This window comes from Aphis gossypii, unplaced genomic scaffold (genome assembly GCF_020184175.1).
Source record: "Aphis gossypii isolate Hap1 unplaced genomic scaffold, ASM2018417v2 Contig00578, whole genome shotgun sequence".
Lineage (NCBI taxonomy): Eukaryota > Metazoa > Arthropoda > Insecta > Hemiptera > Aphididae > Aphis > Aphis gossypii.
This window is the reverse complement of record NW_026083173.1, coordinates 1-20306: the sequence shown is the minus strand read 5'-3', so window position 1 is coordinate 20306 and position 20306 is coordinate 1. Positions and strand designations below refer to the sequence as shown.

At 29.7% G+C, this 20306-nt stretch overlaps 4 protein-coding genes and 2 long non-coding RNA genes across 6 annotated transcripts; 3 read left to right on the top strand and 3 right to left on the bottom strand.

Moving 5' to 3' along the window:
- Nucleotides 1–36: 36 nt before the first annotated feature.
- On the top strand, nt 37–644 carry LOC126554686 (uncharacterized). Its single transcript, XM_050209738.1, has 2 exons — nt 37–528; nt 633–644. Exons 1-2 carry the CDS (start codon nt 37–39, stop codon nt 642–644), a joined length of 504 nt encoding a protein of 167 aa, XP_050065695.1.
- Nucleotides 645–3800: 3156 nt separating this feature from the next.
- On the top strand, nt 3801–5197 carry LOC126554689 (uncharacterized). The gene is made up of 3 exons (XR_007606708.1): nt 3801–3840; nt 3929–4021; nt 4850–5197. It is a non-coding gene; the product is annotated as an uncharacterized LOC126554689 (long non-coding RNA).
- Nucleotides 5198–6360: 1163 nt separating this feature from the next.
- On the bottom strand, nt 6361–7284 carry LOC126554685 (uncharacterized). The gene has a single exon (XM_050209736.1). The coding sequence runs from the start codon at nt 7282–7284 to the stop codon at nt 6361–6363; it is 924 nt and encodes a 307-aa protein (XP_050065693.1).
- LOC126554684 (uncharacterized) lies at nt 7281–9349 on the bottom strand. The gene is made up of 4 exons (XM_050209735.1): nt 9130–9349; nt 8848–9050; nt 8068–8563; nt 7281–7966 (listed from the first exon to the last, which is right to left on the bottom strand). The coding sequence occupies exons 1-4, from the start codon at nt 9347–9349 to the stop codon at nt 7281–7283; spliced, it is 1605 nt and encodes a 534-aa protein (XP_050065692.1).
- A 2512-nt stretch (nt 9350–11861) lies between these two features.
- Nucleotides 11862–12300, top strand: LOC126554683 (uncharacterized). Its single transcript, XR_007606707.1, has 3 exons — nt 11862–11954; nt 12016–12120; nt 12164–12300. It is a non-coding gene; the product is annotated as an uncharacterized LOC126554683 (long non-coding RNA).
- Nucleotides 12301–13115: 815 nt separating this feature from the next.
- LOC126554681 (zinc finger MYM-type protein 1-like) lies at nt 13116–18187 on the bottom strand (the record flags this gene model as incomplete). Its single annotated transcript, XM_050209733.1, has 6 exons — nt 13116–14876; nt 14955–15640; nt 15716–15820; nt 15893–15997; nt 16059–16160; nt 18095–18187. Coding segments are annotated over 6 exons (2852 nt in total), but the record flags the coding sequence as incomplete, so codon positions are not given.
- Between the last annotated feature and the right edge of the window lie 2119 nt (nt 18188–20306).

Sequence of the window (20306 nt, the reverse complement as noted above, 5' to 3'; positions counted from 1 at the left end):
CATATTCGCGTGAAATGCCCTAAACAAACAGAATCGATGTATTTCAACTATAAGGGCTATTATTCTGTCGTATTGCAAGGAATATCTGATGCAAATTACAAATTCATTGTTATTGAAGTCGGAGCTTACGGTAAACAGAGTGATGCGGGAACATTTTCAGATTCAAATGTTTATCAACGGCTTGAAGCAAACACTTTAAACATACCAGAGAATGAAAATATTCCATTAACTGACATTTCAACACCTTTTGTTTGGTTGGGTGATTATGCCTATCCTTTAAAAACAAATTTGTTGAAACCATATTCAAGAAAAAGACTCACTGTTGAAGAACGTATTTTAAATTATCGATTATCGAGAGCTAGGCGATGCGTAGAATGTGCCTTCGGTACACTAGTAGCCAAGTGGAGATGTCTAAAAACTGAGCTACAAATCGATCCTGATAAAGTAGACATTGTAGTTAAATGTGTTTGTCTTTTGCATAATATAATTATTGATAAGGAAGGTCTTACATCCTTTGATTTTCCTGAGGTGAGCTTTGAGTCCCAACATAATGTGCCAATTTCACGGAGATATAATCACTACGGAAGAATCGTGAATAAAACTAGAGAAACTTTGAAAAATTATTTTGTTAGTCCAGCAGATGAATCCCGTTTCAATACAATCTACTATTGTAATCAAGAGCTTCAAATTTATATTAATTTATTTTGTAATCAAAAATAATTTTTTTAACGGATTAAAGTTGTTTTCTATGCTGTTTTCTATTCTATTTACTATGCTGAACAACCAACACAGGCACACACGCTCGTAATTTTTGTCGATAACATACAAAATATCATGGATATTGTCGTCTATTATTAAATATATACATTCATATTTAACAAAATAAAATAAAATCTAATAATAACTGGTATTTATCGCTTCCCATACTTTTTGGAAAATAATATAACACGAGTTGCGACATACTGATATGTATTGAATACAATTGAATGGTTATAATAGCGTATAAAATAATATAATATGTGTAAATAAATACCGTTTTAAAATAATTGGTTTTTTGTGACTTGTTTTAAAAATATTAGTATATTCATTTCAATATATTAAATTAAAAATTGTACTTACTGCTAGTGTTGAGTTCTGTAGCAACTTTCTCCCACTTTTGCAGAGAAATATCTCTGTTGTGGTAATTTTTTTCACTCATGTCCCACAAACACCTATTCTCATACACGAGACTGATTAATTTATCGGGATCCATGGTTCAAATAAATAAATAAATTGTAATAATTATATAATTATACTAGCCGACCCCGTGCACATTGTTGCCCGTTAAAAATTCCAATTTTATAATATGATTCGAATTTTGATTAGTTTGTTATTTAATATTCGGTTTAACGGTGTTCAAATATTAGACATTTTCATTGACCATTTTGATTCTCAAAAAACTTGTGCAAGCACCACTTTAAAATGCTTTCTTATTGCACACTAAATTTGTGGTACGATTTTACGAATGTACCGTGTAAATTGTAAGCATCGATCTATCATTGTTCAGGCTCTACGTTTATTAGTCAGTGAGTTACTCAAGTCATAATATTATAGTCATTCTGCTTGCCGTTGCCGTGAGACTCTCTTATGATTATGCGAGGAGTATATTATCATGTAGGCAATCCACACATGGTGGATTGCGGACCCCGCGAGATGTGTACGTAAGCTTATAATTTCTAACACTTAAGTTTCAAAGTTATATCATTTTTTTATTTTACTACGGTGGGTAAAATACAATAATGTGCCATCTCGTAATTTTTATATTGTTGCCTGTTGGTAAAACAATAAAACTTGGTATAACTTGTTATGTTAGTTTATTGCTGTGAATTTGAAATTTACTGTAGACATTGACTTATTTTGCTAATTCTTATTTTTGTTGTTATGGTTTTAACAAAATATAACAACAGGTCTATAATTATTATATTCAATCATAATCAATAGTGACCTTAATATAGTTTATTTTCTTGCTGGACTGCAGTGACAGTTGTTGTTGTTTTTTACATCCAGATTCCGAAGTTTTCTGGTGGATTTTCCTAAAATTGTACTACATAACCTTGCGACCAATAGGAGCGAATTATCAGTGAAAAATGTAACAAAAATGGGGAAAATAAATAATAATAACAAAAAAATTGTTACCATGATTACCGAAAATAAAATAGTATATTAGAAATTATAAACTTACGTACACATCTCGCGGGGTCCGCAATCCACCACGTGTGGATTGCCTACATGATAATATACTGCTCGCATAATCATAAGAGAGTCTCACGGCAACGGCAAGCAGAATGACTATAATATTATGACTTGAGTAACTCATTGACTAATAAACGTAGAGCCTGAACAATGATAGATCGATGCTTACAATTTACACGGTACATTCGTAAAATCGTACCACAAATTTAGTGTGCAATAAGAAAGCATTTTAAAGTGGTGCTTGCACAAGTTTTTTGAGAATCAAAATGGTCAATGAAAATGTCTAATATTTGAACACCGTTAAACCGAATATTAAATAACAAACTAATCAAAATTCGAATTATATTATATAGAATTGGCATTTTTAATGGGCAACGAAGTGCACGGAGTCAGCTAGGACACCGATGATTACTAATGAATACTCGTTCGAATTTAAACGAGTCCAATTTCCTATAAAGCTTTGTTTTGTTATGTCTATCAATAAGGCACAGGAACAGACACTGAAAGTTTCAGGCCTTAGTAGGTGTAAAATGAGAGTTCTAGATTTCCTCCCCCTTAAATTTACATGTAAAAGGATATACATGGCCTGATAGGCAACAACTACACAGCTCCTCCCAAACTTGTATTAATTACACAATATAGGCAACCAGCAACACGCATAAACCCAACACAATCACCAGATCCTACACGTAACCGGCATATATTTTATACCTTCTCCTTCAAACCCCCTACCTTTTGAAGAAAAATAATATATATAATATTCTGATTTTGACTAAATATGACACCTGACCATCAAATATTTTTCCCCTTCCCAATCAATTATATTTCTTCCCCTTTTATTTACACACACACACACACATAACATATTTACCATCACATACATACTAAACGCAGTACACACACATATTACATAAGTAATCTTACATCACACACACACACCCACACATACACAACAACCAAACATATTATATATAGTTAACATATCGATACCTATTTTATTCATTTACGAATAAGTACCTAGCTAAATCATACGTTATGCATAGAAATGTTTCACACACGCGCGCGCACACACACACATACGCGCTCACACACATAACAGCTTCACATACATTAAACCTTTTCAAACATACATTGTCCATAACAAACCCATAATGAGGGATGTGGTATCCCTGTCACCAAGTCCGTTCCAAATACAAACCTGTACAGACCTGCAGAGTCATATTCGAGTATTGTCGGTGAATAAAAAAGTAGTGCATGAAGCAAAATGAAATCAGTCCATGTACTACCCTTCAAGTGTCAAATCGTGTTAATTCAGAGTTCCTAAGTTCCTAACTATTTCATACTGTTATTTAAAGTACAATTTTTATAATTCATTACCCATATATTCGTTGAAGGGTACAGTCTTGTTTCGTGAGTTCGACTAGTGCTCTTCAGTTTTAAACATAATCATGTTTTCGTGTAGTGTATGCGATAATGCCTTTACATTGATCAAAAATCTACATAGACATGCCAAGTCACACGAATCACCCACTAAAATCGTATGCAGTATTTGCTCAGAAATATTCACGCGAAGAGATAACCTCATCAGACATAAAAAAGAAAAACATCGTAAGTATTTTTTTTCAGAATAAAAATTTACAAATTTATTAGATAAAATATTCATAATCAAATTAATAATAAATAATACTATTTTCAGGTTCAAATATTATAATCCAACAACAACCAACCATAACCAAGCGAGAAATTCAAGATTTTTTTAAACCAGCTGAACAAATTTACGATTATGATGGTAAATATATTATTCATAACTTTATATATATATAACATAGGTTCTTATTTTATTTTATAAAAAATAGAACAATTAATAAAAATACAAAGTTGTATAAAATCATGGAAAACATATAATAATTTAGATAAAATCCTGATAAATCCCATAATATAGTTAATCCCGTTAAGATGATATATATATATATATATATATATATATGTTGTAAATGTTCATAAAATTGTTCAATAATTTTGGTAATTTTCATGTAGTAATATTAATTGATAATATTTCCATACGATTATTATCATAACGCTATTAAAACATACATAAATAATTTTAACTTATTATATTTTTAAGTATAAACAGATATTTTAATAAATATATCTGATCATATTATACATAATATATAATAATAAAACATGAATATCTTATTTTTTATGAAAAACATATACACATTTAATATATAATACCAATAAAAACATAAATAGACATACTATTTATCTAAAGATCTTAATAAACCATTACGAACACCAGCCTATATTACTGTTACTATTATTTCATGTTATACAAAAGAACCTTGTGTATTATTACTATAACTGAGGTCTATATAATATTTGTTTTTGCTGTTATATATATATATATGTATGTAAGTAATAATAGATAATATACCTACTTCATTTTATTAATGTATATTTTTAAAAATCGTATTTTCCATTTGATAAACACATCACCAATATTTTATTTTTAAATTCTTTATTTTTCTTCAGGTATTTTTACTAAAAACGTTTATATTTCTAAAAACAATTTATCTTTTCTTTCTCATTAATACAATTTTAATTTTTTTTTCAGTTCAATCTCGCAATGGTCATAAGCGCTCATATCATAAGGAAAATTCAAACGAAGCGGCAAATGCTAAAAAAGCACGTTTACTTCTTGTACAGTCTCCCGGCTTTATCGAAATTTCGTCTTCTGCAAATAGAAAAGTCGTATGGTATTACGTGAAAAATTTCGAAAATATTCAAAACTATATCGAATTTTTTAATTCGATTAAATCTGAATTAGTCGAGTTACTAAAATCACAAGCGTCTAAACATCCGATCAAGTTTAATTTAAAGCTGGAAGCTACGTACAATATTCCGAATGTTGATAATTCAACAGAGAACCGTTCATTTAAGACCTCAGCCAGACCAATTTTTTCCGAAACTGGTGTACGGGAAATTGTTGAGAAGGTATTATAAAATTAATGGCTGAGCAAGACGAATATTTTAGCAAGGGAAGTGGTTATACGCTACAGTGTATTGACGGATTATTATTAGGCGTATATAAATATACGCCTATGAGCGCTTCATCTTATATTCCGTTACCGGACTTCATCGAAAAGAAAAAAGCTGTAATCAACCCGCAAAACTCAGACCAACAGTGTTTCAAGTGGGCTATATTAGCAAAACACGTTTCGGAAAATAACAAAAATCAAGTGGCTGAAAATTATTCAACTCACGAAGAAAAATATAATTTTTCCGATCTCACGTTCCCAACAAAATTACATCAGGTTAACATTTTCGAAAAAAATAATCCTAACGTAACTGTTAATGTTTACGGACTCGAAAAACATTTCCAACCACCGCAAAAATTTCCAAAATATGAAGTGTTTCCACTGAAGGTGGTAGATGAAGAAAAAACAGATCATTTCGACTTGTTACTAATAACCGATGATGAAAATTCTCATTTTACCTACATCTCTAATTTTTCCCGACTTGTACGATCACAGAAAACCCGACATAATGGACGTGCTGTATTTTGTAAACGGTGCTTTACATCGTTCGAACCTCTAAATATTAATAAACTAGCTGACCCGACACGGCGTTGCCCATGTGTTACTTTCTTTTTTTGCATTTTCGTATGCCGTGTGTTAATTTTTAATTTAATCTTATTGATAGTGCTAATATTACGTCGAATTCACGACGAAAGATTTGTAATGTGGCAGTTTTTGTGCCTACGTATTTTAAAAAATTCTCCTGAACAGAACCGTCACCCTGGTGATAGGGCGTTGTGAATAAAAAATAATTAAATAAAACATATATAATGATTTAAAAGTAAGTAGTTATAGTTTTAACTGTTATAGTTTTATTTAATTATTTTTTATTCACATGTCCTCAATTGAAATCAATGCTTCATTGTAAATTTCTTCACTGATTTGTATATTTGGATTTCCCATTTTATTCTGTATTTGATACAAAATATCATCACACATATAATCTTTATACTTGATCCACAAATCAATTGGGTTTGATGGGAAGCATGTAGATATGATTATAGAAAACAATGTTCGTATTTGATGAGCGTGTGATGATATTACAGCATCATTGAGAGTTTGATGTTTGATCCCAATGAGCGTCATTTTCAAGCAATTGCAAACGTTGACAGGCTTCTCTGTAGGATACACACAATTCACCATCAACAGTTCGTAACTGTTGGAATGATGTTGGGCCACGTACATTGACTAATAGCAGTCGTAAGTAAAAACATTCATCATTGCTTGGATGTACTGAATAAATCCGGCCAATCGCATCGGTGGAATATACATCTGTATATCCTGGAACTGGTTTTCCTTGTTTCCGTCGTATAAATCTCCTTGAGGATTGATTCCAGGTATAATATTTTGGCATTTCAGAATATAGCAATGTTTGTGCGAAATCATCGTTTTGGCATGTCTCAAAAAAACTGGTTAATGTAGTAGATGGTGGCTGAGCAGCTCTTTGTACTGCGTTCTGTGCTGTAAAATACACTCTTTGTCCATTTTCTAAATGCACAGCTAAGTGAACAACAGAAGGGTGTCTCTCATGAATAGGAAAAGAAAATATTCGCCAAACTGCTTCATTACTACTGACATAGCGGCCCATTTGGTATTGGGTAACTTCATCATTGGAATTCTCTGCACCAATTCCAATCACAGCCATATCACTCCCTTTGGTTACATATTTGCAAATGTATTTAATAGATTTCACTGAATGGCAAGATTCAACGTTGATGTGTGCTTTGAATGTCTTTGATAAAATGGGTGAATATGGAACAATCCAACGATTATCTATTTCAATATCTTGTTGATTTAATTTGACAATTGTTGATTTTCCATTGTCTGCTGTCGATCTGCGACGATACAATGGATAACCGTCATTACCAGTAATTGTTTCCGATATTAATGTCCGTGGATATCGTTTTGAACATTTACCATCCATCATACACGGTGAATTTTGATTAAGAGTTCCACAGGGACCATGTATCATTTTTTGATAACTACCTCATGCAATCCAGGATCTACTTGTACATTAGGGATTTCAGCTGATATCACTGCATCAACTTCATTTGGCCTTATATTTTCAACCAACCAAATCAAAATGTGTGCATGTGGCAATCCTCGTTTCTGCCACTCCACAGAATACATCCAGCAGCGTGTCTCACCAAACACATTATGTTTTACGATGAAATCCATTAAAGATTTCAACTTTTGTCTAAAGACTCTGGCTGTAATATCATGACGATCAATGGGTGATTGCCCAGAGAATAACTCCTGATTGATTTCTATCCATTGCGGATTGCATGTAAATGTGATGAACAAATCTGCTGTACCATAATGACGAACATACGACATGGCATCTTGAGCATATTCGTGCATATGCCGAGGGCTTCCGATGTATGTTGCTGGAAGAATAGTCATCCGACCGACATTCTGTGCATTTCCATCAGTATTAATCGCATCTCGAAGGTGAATATACTCTTCAGATCGGAGTTTGGTTTGATTCAACCTGATGAATGTTAATCTCTCCGTTTCAATTTTAACATACATGTCAACAACATATTTGTGATATAATCGCCGACATTTCAATATGTGATTATCTTCATTTTCCCGAATCATTAGGCGGTATGAATAATAGTTCATTGAACTGACTTTTTTGTTGGTTTCAGAACCTGTAAATAGATTTTGTTTTAATACATTCAAATATAAAATTAAAATACATAATATAATGACTGAGATATTATCGCCATAGCTAAACTAATATTTTAGTTACCTGCAATGGGATTTATCATTTTTATTGAGAAATCGTAGCCATCTTCACCTTGCCAAAATATAATGGGATATTGCAGTGCATCATATGAGCGGTGTGTTTCCTTTATACGTTGTAATTGATCATTCCGACGACGTAAAACAATATCACGGGATTCCAAGTTTTCTCCAACTACAACGATAGCAACTTCATCAATAGTTGGTGCATTAAAACGTCTTGTATGTTGACCTGCAGGTGTTTTATCAGCTCTGATTACAATTTTGTGATTATCGGATGGCATCAGATCCAGGGCAGTTTTAAACAATATAATCAATTGATTGTGTTGATGAAATAAAGTTTGTAATTGTTCTACAATAGACCTCTTTACTAAATTGTTATGTGCACAACGCAGATCAATTTCTTGTGGTGAATTGCCCATAAAATAAATTTGCAGGAATTTGTTGTCGCTATCTGACACTGGTAACAGTGAACCTGCTCTGTGATATATTTGCCCTTGTATCTGTAAATAAAAAAAAAATATTATGGTGTGGTATAAATTAATGGATTGTCGGTGATCAAACTTAAATAATATTTGATCTTAAAAAGTATATATTTAGTTTTAACTAATATCTATCAAATATAAAATATAATAAAAGTGTCACTGAAACTGAAACACCATATAATATGATGACTAAGTGATATATTTCGTAATGATTAAGAAATTGAAGATTAGTGACACATCTTAACTTTGGTGACAGAAAATTTTGTTCGCTAATAATTAAGAGTAACTGCTATAATACATACCTTGAAAGTTGGCATAAAATTTTCCCGAACTACATTTGTTGCCCCAAATGAAGTCATTTGAAAGAAATTGTTATATTGTTGGATATTTGTCAAAAAGTGTATAGAATCTGTTCCTATTCCTGAAACCAATGAGTACAATGGTTCTGGTGGTGGATCCAATGGTATCAATTTCACTTTACCATTTGCGCAACACAATCCATTGGCTTCGTTTTTGTATTTTTAATGCCTTACAGTGTGAGCAAACCGAGTTCATAGAACCAAAAACAACACACTGGTAGTTACTGTAGTCAATTGACACATCGTAACTGAAAGCAGCTCGATTCAAACTTGCGCGATTATTAGTTGAATTTCGAGTTCGCGCTTCACGCGTTTGTGATATCCAAATTCTTTCACGTTCATTTCGGTCGTCACGTTCTTGAGGACTTTGGTTAGATCGGTAATTAGCTTGGTTGGTAGCATTTCGGGTTATTCTACCTAGATTGCTCCGTCGTATAGGAGGCATATCAAATATGAATTATTATGTTTTTAAGGTCTTCCCAGGAATTTTTTATTATATTTTATTCAAACAATTAAATTGAATAAATATTGTCTATAATATTTCCATGGCAAAACAAAAATATTATAGTTTTAATTAATTTTTTATATTTTGACGGTATCGGGTTCAAATCAAAACCTTGCTATAACATTTTAAATAAATTATTTATTTTATTTAAATGGTTGCCATTGACTACCAAAAATAATTTAGTTTACTATTTGCTGGACAGATGGCGTCTCTGTAATTTCATCACCATCTCGTCATATTTCTTAAACCTGATAACTTTTTCAAATTTTTCGTCCGTAAGAACCTTCTCCTGGCAATTCCGAACAGTTGAAGAAAAAAATCAGCCAAATCGATCCAGGGGTTGTTTAGTTATGCGAATACCAACACATTTTGCGATTCATTTTTATATATAAGATATGAATTAAATGAACGCATACGATTTGAAGAACACAAGTTAATATGCGGAACACACAAACCAATTTTACCTCGAATGCCTACCCCCGGATCGATGTTAGAATTCGACGCATGGAAAAAAACTCAACGACATCCGATAGTTATATATGCTGATTTTGAAGCACTACTAAGAAAATCCGATGAAAAATGTGGGAACAATACAAAAGCTATTCAAAAACACGAGGCCATGAGTTATGGTTTTATGGTTAAAGCAAATAACGACGTTCCCGCAGAACTGCTTGAACAATTTAATATTCCAACTTCACCTATAATTTTTCGTGGCGATGAAGATAATCAGAATGTGGGTGAACATTTTGTGAAGAGTATCGTTGAAATAGCTGAAAACATTGAAAAATTACTACGAACCAACATACCAATAACCTTTACTACAGAACAACAACAAGCACATAATTTATGTAAGACATGTAATTTATGTAAAAACGGTTTCTCTGTGGGAAACCATAAAGTTGCTGATCACTGTCACTTATCGGGTAAATTTCGACAAACATTGTGTAATACCTGCAACCTCAAGCTTCAAACACCAAATTTTGTACCATGTTTTTTTCACAATTTATCGAATTATGATGCACATTTTATTGTAACTGAACTCGGTCTCGATGTGAAAAGAATTTCTGTAATACCAAACAGTGAAGAAAAATCCATCTCATTTTCAAAACACGTTTCCAACAACTTTTCAATACGGTTCATCGACACATTAAGATTTATGGCTTCAAGTTTATCAACATTCTCGGAAAATTTATTAACACCAGGGTTCTAGAAGTTTAGAGAAACAGCTAAACATTTTAATTCCGCAGACTTTTCACTCGTTACTCGTAAAAGTGTTTACCATTATGAGTATACGGATGGTTGGAACAAGCTGGAGCAAACCAATTTACCAGAGAAAGCAGATTTCTACAGTACACTAACAGAATCAAATATACAAGAAGAAGATTATGAACATGCAAAAACTGTTTGGAGTCACTTTGGATGCAAGACTTTGGGTGAATACAGTGATCTATATCTGAAAATTGATGTTTTATTGTTGGCTGACGTGTTTGAGAACTTCAGAGACCTATGTTTAACCACATACTGTTTGGACCCATCTTTTTACTATACAGCACCAGGATTCTCCTTTGATTGTATGTTAAAATATACCAGTCAAATTAGAGTTACTCACAGAGTATGATATGCTGTTGATGATTGAAAAGGGTAATTATAATAATTATATATAAAAATTTACATTTATAATATATAAATTTTTTATAGGAATTCGAGGCGGTCTGACACAAGCAAGTATGAGGTATGCTAAAGCTAATAATGAAAAGACCCCAGATTATGATCCAACAAAGCCCAAATCATGGTTAATTTATCAATATTGTAAGTATACATATACATATATTTTAATTATTTTTTTAATATTAATTTATTTTTTTAGATAATAATCTGTACGGTTGGGCAATGTCACAAACACATGACCTATGGTGGTTTTAAGTGGGTTGAACCTAAGCTAGAAGGGCTGAATGATTTGAACGATACATCACCCATCGGACGGATATATGAAGTTGACATTACTTATCCGAAAGAACTCCATGATAAACACAATGATTTGCCTTTCCTTCCTCAAAACAATATCCCAGCTGGCTCAAAAGTTAAAAAACTTATGGCAACATTTCAGTCGAAAAAAAACTATATTATTCATTACCGAAACCTTCAGCAAGCTATAGCCAATGGACTCATAGTTGAAAAAGTAAATGTATAAATGTTTTTATTTTACATTTATAATATAATTATTTTTTATTATAGGTTCATAGAGTAGTTCAGTTTAATCAATCGCCATGGCTGGCTCCATACATAGCACTAAACACAGAGATGCGAAAAAAAGCAGCAAATGACTTTGAGAAAGACTTTTTCAAACTTTTAAATAATGCGGTTTTTGGGAAAACCATGGAGTCTATGCGGAAAAGAATAAAAATGGAACTGGTGTCTAATGATCGTCGTTTACAAAAACTGATAAATCAGCCAACATTCAAACACTGTACTACATACAATGAAACTCTAAATGCAGTTGCATTAGAAAACAAAATCATTGATTTTTGTAAACCTATTTATATAGGTAAATATAAACATTTAAATTTTTTATTGTCATATTTTTAATATTTTAAATTTTTTATCAGGTTTTGCAGTGCTGGAAATTTCCAAGTATTTAATGTATGACTATCACTATAACGTAATGCAGAAACATTATGATGATAAAATTGAGCTCATGTATACAGATACAGGTAAATTATTATTATTAGTACTTTTATTAATTTATTATTTTAGATTCATTGGTATACTATATTCAAACTGATGATTTTTACAATGATCTGTTGAACAATCCCAACTTGTTGAATCGAATGGACACTGCAAATCTACCCCGTGACCACCCGTGTTACATTGCTGAGAGAAAGAAGATTCCTTAAATTCCTAAAAATAAAATATTGGTGATGTGTTTATCAAATGGAAAATACGATTTTTAAAAATATACATTAATAAAATGAAGTAGGTATAGTATCTATTATTACTTACATGCATATATATATATATATATATATATTATATATATATATAACAGCAAAAACAAATATTATATAGACCTTAGTTATAGTAATAATACACAACGTTCTTTTGTATAACATGAAATAATAGTAACAGTAATATAGGCTGGTGTTCGTAATGGTTTATTAAGATCTTTAGATAAATAGTATGTCTATTTATGCTTTTATTGGTATTATACAATGGCGCACAGAGGTTGTATAATAAGTGGGGCTTAATGGCTTAAATATTTTTCAGTATACCCACCACGGCACCACCCAAATAACATAGGTACCAATAACACGTTTGTTGTTTTTGAAAATATATTTTGGCAATGCGACATTTTTATTGGTACCATATAATTTAATAAATAGGAAATTCAAATTCAAATAATTAATTTAACAAATTTTTATTATTATTATTATGGTACCTACTATAAATTAATATACATTAATTAATGTGTTAAAAAATGTTTGATTAGAAATAGGTATTTAGTTTAATACTAGGCTAGTATTGTTCACAAAAATATTTATTTATGTACTTTACTTTCAAATTTATAATATTTTAATAATTAGTTACCAAATTATATATTGATATAACAATAAAATTATTGTAAATTGTATTTCAAATGCAAGTAATCATTAATATATAAATAACATAATAGGTATAATACAAGGTAAATAAAAATATATATTTTAATTTATAACACTAATGCTTTTAGTAGATGAGGGCTTTTAGATGCAAAGGTGTTAATGATATTTTCATAATTTATAGTTAAATCTTTTTCACAAGTTATTCTCATTAATCCTTGTAATCTCTCTTGTCCCATAGTAGAACGAAGTCGATTCTTCACTATTTTCAGCTTGGAAAATGCTCTTTCAGGACTAGCACTAGTTACCGGTAACGTCAATCCTATCTTTAACATTATATAAACATTTGGGAATACAGATTTTAAACCTTTATTTAAAAATATTTGAAAAATTGGTTGTAAACTTCCCGAATTGTTTTTAATGTTTGATACAATATTTTCTGAATTACTATCTTCTTCGTCACTTTCATCATCACTTTCAGGTTCAGATTCACTCCCAAATATTTCTTTACTTTTGCTATGTAGGGTATTTGGTAAAGCTTCTGATGTTATAAGAGTATTAAAAAATGAAGCAAATTGTAAGTACTCTAAACACAAATATTTCTTATCAACAAACTTTCCATATATTTCTAAAAAGAACTTAAAACTATCTTTTGGTAAAGAACTAGGATCTTGATTTATTTTATAAATTACTTTACTTGTAAGAAGTGATAGATCCTTAAGAACACCAATTGATTGATCACTGAAACGTTCAGATAGTTGTCTTTGTACTATGTCTAGTGCAGAGAAATATGTGTTCACTTTGATGTTTTGAATAGGATCTAAAATAAGTTCATCATCTGAAAGTTCACCAGACATTTTTTTCTTCTTACGTAAACGAGGAGTAGGAAGTTGAATGGATTCTTCATTTTCATCAGCTTGTTCTAAGACAAAAGCATCTACTTCTTGAGATAAATTTTCAAAACTCTCATCAGATCGAAGTTTTGATATTTTTATTTTATTTTGTTCAATCATAGAAACAGCTAACATAAGATCTAGATCTTTGCTCTGCAATATTGAGCTGGTTGGTGACAGTATATCAAAAATTTTTTTAAATGTCAAAGCTGTCCATACAAAGCGATAAGACTTTAAATAATCAAGTATAGCTCCAGCTTCAAATCCACTTTTTCTATCACTTAGTCCATCTGTACTTCGCATTATTTCTAATGTGTCTAATACAGCCAAATAGGTGCTCAAAACCACATCCAGTGCATATGAAAAAGACATCCAACGTGTAGTTGTCACACGTTTTATTCGACGAATTTGTTTCTTTTTATATCTTTCTTTTTGAAACTGTTCATAATACTTAACTCTAATTTTACTTGAATTAATTAGATCATATAATTTTTCTAAATTTCCAAACATATCCATTGCATTAATTCCTGAACTTACAACATCTGTAATCACCAAGTTTAATCGGTGTGCCCAACACCATACATAAATAGCATGAGGATTAATTTCTTTGATTAAACTTTGAAGACCATTATAATTACCCCTCATATTTGCAGCACCATCATACGATTGACCAACAAGATGATGTTTCCAATCTAAGTTCAACGAATCACAAGTTTGTCTAAAGACATTCATTAATTCACAACCTGTTGTTATAGGTGTTTCCAGGACAGCTATTAGACGTTCATAGATACTACCTGAGTTTTGATCGATGTAACGGACAATAAACGACAATTGTTCTTTTCGAGATACATCAAACGTTGTATCAAGTGAGACACTAAAAAAAGGAGAATCCTTTATACTTTTAGATATGATTCCAACAATTTCATCTGATATACATTCTACGAGTTCATTTTGTCTCCGCCATGATATGAAAGACCACTGAGGTTAATTATTTTTATTTTTTAAATTTGAAATGTATGGTGCCATTGTAGGGGAATAGTTTGAGACAAGTTCTACTAAATCTTTGAAGTTTCCACGCAATGAATCTGACCATTTTTCACGATGACCACGAAAAGCTAGAGAATGGCGGCTTAAAAACAATGTGATGTCTATAAGTTCTTTAACTATTCCACGGTTACAGAGGACTTCAAATTTTCTTTTTTCTGTCAGTGATGGAAGAATAGGTAATACCTGATTCCTTAATTTAAATTTTAAAGATGCATCTATATGGTTTGATGATGTTTCATGAACCAACATTTTATGTAATGTATTTTTCCATTTACTTACACCATTAATGACCCAGTTGTCTCTTTTTGTTCTACCAAATATCTGACAATGAAAACAAAACATTTTATCTATGGAAATAGAATATGATAACCAATCTCTATTAACCAAGGTCCCATCATTTAATTTTTTTGTAAACCACGACTCTTGAAAACTTCTGTGTTCCTCATTTGTTGGATACTTAAAAACATTATTTGTAGGTTGACAAGGCCCTTTTCGTACAATCATATCAGTAAATTCTGGTATGATATTGATAAATGTATGAAATTTAGCCGGATCATTTTCATATATCAAATTTGATTGTATTGGAGTTGAAATACATAATGTTTCTGGAAAAGTAATATTTTCTGAATAGAAGAAAGAGGAACAAGGTTGATTATTTTCTACATTTTCAGTATTTTTAATACTTTCTGTAGCACCTAAATTTAAATATTCAAATAATCAAATTTAAATCACAAAAATATATCACTATAATAATTATATAATAATCATACCAGTTGATGTAGATTGTTCATAGTTATCATCTATTTCATTTAGAATAGAAGAACAAGGTTGATTGTTTTCTACATTTTTAGTATTTTTATTACTTTCTGAAGCACCTAAATTTAAGTATTCAAATTACCAAATTTAAATTATAAAAATATATCACTATAATTATATAATAATCATACCAGTTGATGTAGATTGTTCATAGTTATCATCTATTTCATTAAGATTAGAAGAATAAGGGTGATTGTTTTCTAAATTTTCGGTATTTTTATTACTTTCTGTAGCACCTAAGTTAAAATATTCAAATTTAAATTACAAAAACATATCAATATAATTATATAATCTTACCAGTTGATGTAGATTGTTCATATTTATCATCTATTTCATTTAGAATAGAAGAACAAGGTTGATTATTTTCTACATTTTCATTATTACCATTACTACCAGTATCTAATAAAAACAATAAAAAAATATGTATTTGAAATTTAGACCCATTTGAAGGAAAATAATTGAGTATATTACGTGGTACGAGTGTAAATATATTAAATTGTTATTATAAAAAGTTTATTACCTAAATGAATTTTGATTAAAAAAAATACTTATTTATGTCAGTATTCTTATGATATACCTACCCTACCTATTATTCATTTTTTATAGTTAAAACATAAAATACCTAGGTAAATGTCTTATTAGGTATAATATTATATATATATTTATTTTAAAAAAGGTTAATTAATTAATAATTAATAATTTTAATAATGTATGTACCTAACAATAATAATGACCTAATGGCTAATAGGTATATTATATGTTCAATGATAAATTTGAAAATTAATAATAAATAAATATTGGTATTTTAATTAATTAACAATATGTAACTACTGCAAATTTGACTATAAAATACCCAAATTATAATATATTATTGGCATCATAATTATTTTAAGCTTACCATTTCTTTCTAATTTTCTTTTCTTGGAGAAAAAATCTTTTATTGAAATATTATTTAAAGTTCTTTTTGGTTTAGGTGGTATAGGAGATTTTAAACTACAGCTTTTCACATGTCTGGTCCAATTCGTAAAGTTCATTACTCCTCTTTCGCGTCCACAAATTTCGCAATTTTTCATTGTTCACAAATCAACTTTAAAATATATGAAATTATAAAACAAACCATAAATCAATAGGTATATTAAATATTGAAACTTTGATTGATACATTTGGATATTAATGAATATAAAATAAATTTTACTTCCCGGTCACCGTTTTAATATATAACAGAAAATTAAAAATTGTATGTTCGTATTCTCGTTTCTCGTAGATATTGTTTTTTCTTTCAAAGCACACTTTAACACAATATACTGACTAAAGCCACAGCCACAGACTGATAGCAAATAATATTACGACTAATTTACGAGAATATAATAATTTCAAAATCCCAATAAGTTTTTAAAAATAACATTCAATACCTACTTGTTTTGTTATCGATTAATCGGACAAAATATAGTCGATTGTCGACTTTCGACCACCACCGCCAAGCCAAAATCATAATTATTAAAGAGAGTGCTATTATAGAATGAGGGAAAATAGTTGGTCAGTCGTTGTCTAATATCTAAAAATAAATTATCACTAGATGTATAGATAATATCAATAATAATATGTAGGTATTTAATATATTATTATATCTTGTTCACTTGTTTTGTTGAATCTATTTATTATTCTATTTCTATACGTATTACAAATCAATCATTAGTTATTAGTTATACACTTATACCTTATACTAGTTATACTAGTTAATAGTTATAATACAATATTACGTATTTATATTATAAATTATTAAATCCACAAATTATAGTGCTCCAACTTCCAAATACCTCCAGGCACCCACCCCAAAAATAAGTGTGGCTTAAGCCACACTTGGTATAACGTGTGGGCGCCACTGGTATTATATATTAAATGTGTATATGTTTTTCATAAAAAATAAGATATTCATGTTTTATTATTATATATTATGTATAATATGATCAGATATATTTATTAAAATATCTGTTTATACTTAAAAATATAATAAGTTAAAATTATTTATGTATGTTTTAATAGCGTTATGATAATAATCGTATGGAAATATTATCAATTAATATATTACTACATGAAAATTTACCAAAATTATTGAACAATTTTATGAACATTTACAACATATATATATATATATATATATCATCTTAACGGGATTAACTATAATTATGGGATTTATCAGGATTTTATCTAAATTATTATATGTTTTCCATGATTTTATACAACTTTGTATATTTTATTAATTGTTCTATTTTTTATAAAATAAAATAAGAACCTATGTTATATATATATAAAGTTATGAATAATATATTTACCATCATAATCGTAAATTTGTTCAGCTGGTTTAAAAAAATCTTGAATTTCTCGCTTGGTTATGGTTGGTTGTTGTTGGATTATAATATTTGAACCTGAAAATAGTATTATTTATTATTAATTTGATTATGAATATTTTATCTAATAAATTTGTAAATTTTTATTCTGAAAAAAAATACTTACGATGTTTTTCTTTTTTATGTCTGATGAGGTTATCTCTTCGCGTGAATATTTCTGAGCAAATACTGCATACGATTTTAGTGGGTGATTCGTGTGACTTGGCATGTCTATGTAGATTTTTGATCAATGTAAAGGCATTATCGCATACACTACACGAAAACATGATTATGTTTAAAACTGAAGAGCACTAGTCGAACTCACGAAACAAGACTGTACCCTTCAACGAATATATGGGTAATGAATTATAAAAATTGTACTTTAAATAACAGTATGAAATAGTTAGGAACTTAGGAACTCTGAATTAACACGATTTGACACTTGAAGGGTAGTACATGGACTGATTTCATTTTGCTTCATGCACTACTTTTTTATTCACCGACAATACTCGAATATGACTCTGCAGGTCTGTACAGGTTTGTATTTGGAACGGACTTGGTGACAGGGATACCACATCCCTCATTATGGGTTTGTTATGGACAATGTATGTTTGAAAAGGTTTAATGTATGTGAAGCTGTTATGTGTGTGAGCGCGTATGTGTGTGTGTGCGCGCGCGTGTGTGAAACATTTCTATGCATACACGGAAAAAAATAATTACTATAAAATTTTAGTTAGATATTTTATAGTAAATATTACTAATTTATAGTAAGTTTAACTGTTAATAAATTGCTGCAAATACTATTGATAAATTGTTGTACATTTATAGTGATTTTCACTAATGTTTAAACAACTTAATTAATATTGTTGTTATTGTAACAAGAAATTATAGTTGATATAATCTAACAAAAACGAATAGTTGTTATTACTATAATATTATTTTTATATTCTAAAATTATAGTATTATCAACTATATTGTTTGGTAATAGTAACTATATTTTTTAATAGTACCCTCGTCGAGGCCATTCCCGAATAATAATCATAATTCATAACCTACAAACTAACAAGTAGAAATCTAATATTCTTGTAATCTTGTGTTTTTACTCGTTCTCCCGTCTCCGTTGACCGTTTACGACGTGATTTATTCCAACATTAAAATTCTATTGACTTGTAATTGTTGTTAACACGTGTTTACGGGAGTACCTACTTCTAAGTTCTATTCTAAGTTTAACGTTTTGTGCAGTCCGCCAGTGCTGTGTATCGTGAATCGTGAATCCTGATCGATATTCCACCTTAAGGTAAGTGTACCTATTTTATTATTACTACAGGGCTGAAGGCTTTGAGGTTTTAAAATAAATATTTATTTAAATGATGTTTGTACTGCTTTATGAAATTACTGGCCTTGTTTAAGGTATAGGCAGATTAGACATGTGCCTAGGCCTATATGTGTAATATATTATTAAGAAAAGTACTTAACTAGGTACTATCTTACATTAAATAAATAAATATTTGAATATCATCCGTGTGTATGCATGGTTTGAAATTCTAAGTATATACTAAAAGTCCTCAGTCAGAAGTTGTGAATTTTGTTGTTAATATAGTGCATAGATTTCAAATATATTCAATTTTATTAGGTACCTACCATGGACTATAGTTTTACTATAAATTGGCTCAAAAGTATTGGGTTTGACAATTATATTACACTTTTCCAAGGTTAGTTAACAGATCTAATATATTTATATAGGCCCAGTCTTGTAAAGTATTTAAATAATTTTTGATTTAAGTATCTGGAAAGTATTTTAAATACTGAATTGGACATATTTGTATTTGAAATTAAAATACTTTTATGTTAATACTTAAAAAATTCAAAATAAATTATTTGTCAGTTATCTTGTGTCAGATTTGTTTTGATGATAACTTGTTATTGTATTACCTAATTTATTTATTTATTTTCATTTTTCAGTATAAATTTAAGAGGTATAAAAACTTCTAATAATACCTAGTTGAATGTAACATGATACTATTTTAAATTAGTTATTACTTAGGTATTACAAAATTAATTTTGCAAACTGATTTTTATTAAGTAAAATGAAAAAAATATTTCATAAGTATTTGTATTTGTTCAAATTTATTTAATTTATTTTTTATTTGTATTTGTA